General features: G+C 42.1%; 1 protein-coding gene across 5 annotated transcripts in view; it reads left to right on the forward strand.

Annotated features, from left to right (window-relative positions):
• Lrrc7 (leucine rich repeat containing 7) overlaps window positions 1-8,125 on the forward strand; it is a 412,851-nt gene that overhangs the window by 364,634 nt on the left and 40,092 nt on the right. For all 5 annotated transcript variants that reach the window (XM_005357446.2, XM_026784035.1, XM_013350077.2 and 2 more), the window contains one exon: window positions 5,004-5,096. In XM_005357446.2, the coding sequence (XP_005357503.1) occupies window positions 5,004-5,096 (93 nt within the window). The remainder of the gene's footprint in view (window positions 1-5,003; window positions 5,097-8,125) is intronic.

Below are 8,125 nucleotides of genomic sequence, written 5' to 3' on the forward strand. Positions count from 1 at the left end.
GGGCAATGGACTGATGTCTACCCAGTCCACTTGAGAGTCACTGCTGAGGTGCTCTGTGAACCAGCAGAGCCCCGGCTGGGCAATGGACTGATGTCACCACTATCTAGAAGTCACACAAATTGAATATGTTTAAATAAACTGAAAGCATCTTTTATCTTTCTTTATGCACATTAGTAATCCAAGGCATAATGTGTTTACATAATGTAGGAGAGAGAAGAAAACCTCAGGGCAATGCTAAAGACCTCCCAAAACCCCTCAGGAATTCACCGGTACAGTTCAGCTCACGGTTCTGTGAACCAGGTTACCAGCATATATGTTATTGAATAAGGCTAAGAGTAACAAGACTCCTTGACTATGACAACATAGCAGCTTAGAAGTCAACCTGAAATCAGGATCTGTTTTTGTGAGTTTTTGTATTCTATGTTGTGGCTTGAAGCACGTGTCTTTTAATCTAAAAAAAAAAAATCTGAATTTTTCTTTTATTTTCTCGCAGATGGCAAGCAAGCAAGGACTTACTGAGAACTACACGAGAGTCCTGAAAATGTTTTGCCCCATACTTTTGTTACATATACTAATTGTATATATTAACAGGGTTCAGACACATACTTCACTAACATAATATGGCCTCCTTTATCCCCCTCCACCCTCCCAATACCCAACCTCTAGAAATCACTGTTTCGTGTTCATGTTGATTGTTTTAGAGTCCCAAGATATGAAAGAAACCATGCTGTGCTCATCTTCCCATCTCTGGCTTATTTCACTCAGCATGGGGTTGTCTAGCTCTGCCCACCTTGCTACAAATGTCATGGTTCCATTCTGCAGGGTCCAGTAACATTCCACTGTGTATAACTGTGAGTCTCCTACTTTCTTTGTCTGTCCATCCAGACATAACTCTGTGGTAAGCATGGGAGTGCAGGCTTCTCTCTGGTGTGATGGGTGTACTTCCTTAGGCTATATTCCAAGAAGGGGACAGGGACAGCTAAATCAGAGGACAGAGACTTCACTCTGATCTCTGTAATGTAATAAATTATATATATACATATATATATATGTATATATATATATTACACATGGCCCAAGAGCGTCTCTCTTCCTACCACGATTTATTAGTTTGTTGTTGTTTATAGCCACTATTCTTATGAGAATGAGGTGGTACTTCCTTGCAGCTTTTGCAACGTCATACATAGTTTAACAGACTTTTCAAACCTTTCTCCTTATGTCATTCTACATGATACAGCTTTCTTCAGCCAGCCCAACAGCTGAAAATCTCCCCTGAAGTCTCACATGCACTTCCAGCAGCTGATAACAGAGCGGCCAAAGGAAAGAAAAGTCTGAGATCACCTTCTCTCAGCACTCTGTATCATGAAATCATTTTTCAGGACAGCTCACAACCTTTCATCATAAGATAATTAGACCTCTGCTTCTCCTGGCTGCGAAGTACTGGAGTGACCCAGAATCCAGCCTTTCTAGCCACACCATCCCCTAAATGACAGCATTCAGTCGTGGATGGTTCTCAACTCTCTATCCCCAGCCCTGGCCCTCCCTCCTTCACTCCAGCTGTCTGAACACACTGACTGAGCTGTCTTCTTTTTTCTCCACCTGAGTTTTCCAAGTGCTTGACAATCATGGTTGAAAGAACTGTTAACTTCCTGCCCCTGATTTTTCTCTTGCATCCTTCTTCTCTATTTCCAGACTTCCAAATCCCATTCAAGGACCTTCTACTCATCATTCTTCTACGACCAAAAGTGTTTTGTTCTCCTTTCTCTCAACCCACCTCCAATGAAAACACCTCTATCAGGAACATCCTAAGTTTCACACCTTCCTCACCACTCACACTCCCGACTCTGACTACTTCTGAAGCTCCCTAAATGCTCTCTTTCCTCCACACCTCACTCTGATCTGTTCTTCTGCCAGAATTATCTTTTCAGAGTGATAGCCATACCATGTCACTCCTCAATTCAAAATGATTTATTGGTTTCCTTGATGGCTGGATAAGTTTTTTTACAGGATAGCTTCATGTCTCCAGGGGTCTAGCCCCTGCTCACACAATTATAGAATAGTATAACGTCCCTATGGGTCTAGCTCCTAGTCACATTGCCTTCTCTGCCTCACTGAGTTGTCTTTTAACTATGATGACCTTGCTGCTTTTAATTACAATGTTGATATAATTTACATCCTACAAACTGGAGTATTTAAAGTAGACAAGTTGCATACTAATATTTATATGGTTGGGTGTCCATCACTGTAATATAATTTTAGAACCTTCTCACTCTGAAAGGAAACCCTTAGCATTGACTGTCCATGCTCCCTCCCTTCAGCTCTAGATGATTGCTCACCTGCCTCGACTCTACGAGCTGTCTCTTGTTGACACTGCATCTCTTGATGCTTGTCTTCACCTAGCCTTCTGTGCTCTGGGAGCAGATTTCTCTAAGACTCGCTGTTCTAATTACAGTGATATCAGCGCAGTCCAGAAGTGTCCAGTCAAGCAGCATGCAGGGGGAAGGTTGAGTCTCACAGCCCCACTGCTGACTGAGCTGAAGCTGTGCCTTAGACAGACATTTCATTTTGTCCCTTAAGAGAAAATTGAAATACTGATTTTCACTACATAAGTCATTTATGAACTTTTGGGACCTTTGCAAAATCATTGTATCCCAGATCCTTTTGGCCTCTCTGGCCTGTGAGGTTTTCGCTCCTCTGTGGGCCTCAGCAGGCAGGTGACATACCTCACCACAAGAGAAGTTTTTCCTCCCACTGTCTTGAGGAGACCTCAGACCCCTATTTTTCTGACACACATGATCATCCTGGGAAGTCACAAGTGAAGTCTGTTTGTCACGTTTATGAAGCAAGTGTCACCTTTATTGTGTCTGTCGTTAAAAATGTATTGAGACAGCTCTTCCCAGACCTGGCACCAGCCACTCTGGTTTTCCTTAGCTTTCCAGTACATTCTAGATTTTCAGTAATACAAATTGAATCTAATCAATTCCTTGACTGGAATCTACTTGGAAATTTTCTACATAAAGAAAATTGGTCCTATAGTTCCCAGTTCTGTAGCGACCTGAGGGAAGTTAGTAAGCACACTGCCCATGCTGTTTGTTTCCACAAGAGATAGAACCAGATTTGTTGTTATACAAATAGATACATGTGTGTGTTGCCCACGTGTACATTCATGAGTGTGTATTGTGTGAATTTCCATGTGTATGTGTGAGTGTGTATGTGTGAGTTTGCGTGTCCGTGTACTTCATCATACAAAGTTCTGGGGTTTCACTACAGCATTTTCATATAAGAATATAATATACCTGCAGTGTTAACCTCTCTTTCCCTTTTCCCACCTTGCCATGACTCCTCTTCTTCCCTTAGACCAGTGGTTCTCAATCACCCTAGTACTGCAACCCTTGAACACAGTTTCTCATGTTGTGACCCGCCACCACAAAGTTATTTTGTTGCTACTTCATAACTGTAGTTTTCCTACTATTATGAATAATAATGTAAATATCTGTGTTTTCTGATGGTCTTAGATGACCCCTATGAAAGGGCTGGTTGAACCCCCGAAAGGGGTCACAACCCACTTCTTCCTTATAAGGTTCTTCATCTACCTTCATTTCATATTACATACACAACTTATATGTCTATATAAAATCTAGGATCCATAAATGAGAGAAAATGTGCTATTAGATTTTTTTAGACTGACTCAACTTGCTTAATTTGACATTTGAAAATGCATGCATCTGTGAGCAAAGACAAAAGGAGAGATTTTAATTACATGGAATGCTTTCTTGTCATTTTCTAATTAATAAATAAAAGCCAAGAGGCAAAGCACTACATAGAATAAAGCTACAATATTCCCTCCAGCTGCATCAGGCTATTCTATGTTCATTCTCACAGGCTGCGAGGCATGTAAATTACAGACTATTATAAACTACCTTTGGCTACCCTGTGAAAACTAGTTTTAACAAGTCTACATCAGTTGAAGGCCCTCCCCCCACTCCTCTCCCCCTCCCTCTCAAGTCTGAAGAGCAGTCAGGGTTCCCTGCCCTGTGGAAAGTCCAAAGTCCTCCCCCCTCCGTCCTGGTCTAGGAAGGTGAACATCCAAACTGGCTAGGCCCCCACAAAGCCAGCACAAGGAGTAGTCAGCTCACTGCTGCCCTCTGGTGCCTCTGGGTTCCCCTGCTGCCAGTACTTGTTCTATACCTAATATTTGTGAGTCTCTTTTCTCTTCGTTTAACAATGGAATGCTGCCTCTTAGTCCAAGACGGTCACCATCTGGGGAGCCCTGTCCCACCCTCAGCACAGAACCCCAGATCTCATCTGTTGAGGTTGCTCAGGTCATCCTGATGACTTCCTGTCTGTGAAAACTCTCACAGTCAACATTAACAAAACGTTTTGTTCCATTTCACTGCAGCCACAGCACACAGTAGACCATCCATTTGATGCTCTTGTTCCTGGGATTGCCCATCAGAATGCTAGACCAAATTCCCCACACCCCTGAGACTCCTCAGTCTCTGTCTTGTGGACCACACTCTCTAACCTTGTGTCTGTTGAGGTTTGCCTTCTAGTCTTCCAGCTCCTGCCTCAGCAGCTGCTACAAAACTCAGCCCCCATTTCCCTCAAACTAAAAACCCTAACAACCCTACCACTACGGTAACACTAGCCATAACACAACCATGCCTTCCATATTTAAATTGCTGTCTCTGCTTCCTCTCACTTGCCTGTATTTTTCCTAAGTAGTCTAGATATAGTCTGGACATGTGTGTAGTCTAGACATAATCTAAATGTGTTTAGAGTGGCAGAGACTGCTTCACCTCCAGTGTGCTCATGAGGCCTGGGTTTCTCAAGGTAGCTCCTGACGTATGGAGGCATAGAGAGTCATTACCCCTTTGGTGGAGTTTATGTTGTTTACCCCCATCAACAGGGTCTCACTAAAAATATGAGTAAATTGTAAACCTTGTTTGAAGCATTTACTTGTAATGGCTACTTGGTTTGACTTTTCATATCTTCTTTCTTAGTTCTGTGTGAGAATAGAAAAGAACCCTGGACTTGGATTTAGTATCAGCGGTGGAATTAGTGGGCAAGGAAATCCTTTCAAACCTTCCGACAAGGTAAGGGAAGTCCTTTTTGACAATTTTAGTTTCGAAATGCTGCCTTCCACTGTTGCGCTGAGCTGATGTAGCTAACGATGAAGCCTGTCAGGAAGAAAAACATGTCTGTACAGGGAATAACAAGCGTAGTGCTGGCCAGAAATGAAGTGAGAGGAACAAATAGCCTATTTGAGAAGAAAGGGGTTTGGGGTACCATTCTCATGGTTGGTTTTCATGGAGTTATTTCTGGCCTCTTTGTTTTGACTTTACAGTTGTGTGTGGTAAAGAAATCTATCTAAGCAATTTATAAGAGAAATGTTTCAAAGACTTATTTGTGAATTGCTCACTTGTTGTTTAGGACAATGTTTTCTTATAGTGACAAAATGATCCCACTTTGACTGGGTGTTTGGGCCAGCCAGCAGTTGACTCTGATCTACAAGACTCATTGGGTGTTCAGGGAAGCCAGCACCTGACCCTGATCTACCAGGCAGGTTGCGTGTTTGGGCCAGCCAGCAGCTAACCCTGATCTACAAGACTGGTTGGGTGTTCGGGCCAGCCAGCAGCTGATCCTGATCTACCAGACTTTCAGACAGTTTCATTAGCAGAAATTTTGGAAATGAAAAATCACAGAAAGCAAAATTTATAAGAAAATTAAAGTTGCATTATCAGAAGAACCAGACCCTCATCTCGTTGGATAAATGAGGACTCTTCCTAGTTCCATTTGGGCCCCTATCTCCCAGCAGGCCAGCTTGACCCCAAGACATACCATCTACCTTCCTACCCTGAGCTATCTAGCCTGCCCTACCACTATTAGTGCTTAACAATCTTATATTGAAACCAATGTGGATGAATTCATTGACAATTAAAACGATATACCTTTGGTCTCACCAAACTGAATTACCTTAAGTGACTACATCAGGTCTAGACTTTTCATTTCACTGTTATTACAGACGTGCTCACAGAACACTTTCTGAAAATAAAATCTACTTCTGAAGAAAACTTGAATGCAGGACAGAGGAGGTAGCTCAGTGGTTAAAGTACTAGCCTTGCAAGCCTGTAGTACAGAGTTTTGATTCCCAGAACCCACATAAAAGCCAGTAGTCATCACAGCTAGCCTGTAATCCCCAGTGCAAGAAGCAGAGACAAGTTAATCTAGAGCAAACTGCTACTGGGAGCTGAATTTGAAAACTCCTGGTTCAAGGGTGAGACCCTGGATTAATACATAAAGTGAGGTGATCAAGGAAGAAATTCAAAGTCAACCAACCTAACAGGTACATGTATACAAATGTGGCCCACACAGAAGAAACATACACACACACACACACACACACACACACACACACACACACACACACACAGAGACTGCTCCTATATGGCTATTTCTAAAGCCTGAAACAGGACCTTCATCCCATATTTTTTTCTAAACTTCTTCTCAGCCACCATACTCCCTCCATGCTAGAGAAAATAGAAAAGGTTGGAATAGAATTCTTGACATGGTGATGTGTATCAGGAAAGATGTATAACAGTTTCCAGTCACTATAAGTGGAAAGACCCTTGGCCAGCAAGCTGTAGCAGCTACCTCCATGAAGGTCTGAGCATGAGGCAGGCATACAGCATTGAAGACACTGGTCCGCCTGTATTGACATTTTTTATATGATGCTCACTTATAAAGTTAAAGTAGTTGATGATCTAGTTAAGGCAACCTCTTATTTAATTTCATAAATTAACAACAAAATTTCAAATTATCAGATACATGTATGATGCATTATGTAAACTCCATGCCCTCATATCTTATTCATCTTGATCCTTTCTTTTTAATTCTTTATTGGTGTATAGTTGTTATATAAAAAGATGAATTTCGATATCACTCTCCTGGTCCCCCTTCCCACCCTGTTAGTTCCCTTGTTCTTCCCAAATACTTCCCTTCTATTTTTGTATCATACACATTTTCATACATTATGTGTATGAAAAACATATAACTTGAGGTTATACATATGAGAAAGCATGTACATGTTTGTCTTTCTGACTCCTATTCCTTTAATTATGTGATCTCCAGTTCCATCCACTTTGCTGCAAATGAGATGATTTCATTCTTTACAGCTGAATAAATAAATCTCTATTATGGGGGTGGGGAGAGATCTGTCCATCATCTGTCAATGGACAGCTGGGCTGATTCACAATGTTTCTGTGAAAAATGCCACGGAGAAAATACGTGTGCAAATATCTTTGTGTTGTGCTAATGGTCCTTCAGATGTAGTTCCAGGTGTGATCCAGCTGGGTCGTGAGCTAGCTCTGCTTTGGGTTTTGTTTTATAAAGGAATCTCTATCTTGACTTTCCTGGTGGATTCGTTGCAGAGGTCATGTTTAATTTTCAGGCCTTTCTATATGTGGTTATTAAACCTCTGTCAGAGGTGTTGGCAAAGACTTGCTCTGTTTTAAAGGATGTCTCCTCTCACTTGCTATTGCCTCTCCTGTGTGATTGAAGAAGCTTTAGATTTCGTGTGACATCACTTGTCATTCCTCAGTTCCCTCTCCTGTGGGATTGAAGCCCCACCCAGAAGGACCTCACCTGTGTCCATCGGAAGAGTCTCCACTGTGTTCCCACTGTTTCAAAGTTTCAGTTCTTACACTAAGATCTTTGACCCACTTTCAGCTTATTTTTTTCACAGTGAAAGGTAAAGGGCCTCGTTTCACATTCTGTGTGTGATGCCCAGGTAACTCAGGACCATTTATTACAGAGTCTTTCTCCAGGGGACTTCCTGGCACCTTTGACAGTAGCTGTGTGACTGACCACTCTTCTTGCCTTTGGCCTTATATCCTTTCCCTGAGTGGACTCCCTGACCATCCTTCAGGGGGCTGCCATTCAAGAGATGTGCTTTTCTCCTTTCTCTCAGCACAGAAAATTTCTCACCCTACTTTTGGAAGATAGACGATAATGTTTTTTTTTTTTTGCTTTTTTTTTATTAAGAAAGAAAAAAAATTTCCACCTCCTCCCAGCCTCCCACTCCTCCCACTTCCCCCCCCTAACTTCCCCACCTCCTAACCTCCCC

The sequence above is a fragment of the Microtus ochrogaster genome, chromosome 21 (assembly GCF_000317375.1).
Source record: "Microtus ochrogaster isolate Prairie Vole_2 chromosome 21, MicOch1.0, whole genome shotgun sequence".
NCBI lineage: Eukaryota > Metazoa > Chordata > Mammalia > Rodentia > Cricetidae > Microtus > Microtus ochrogaster.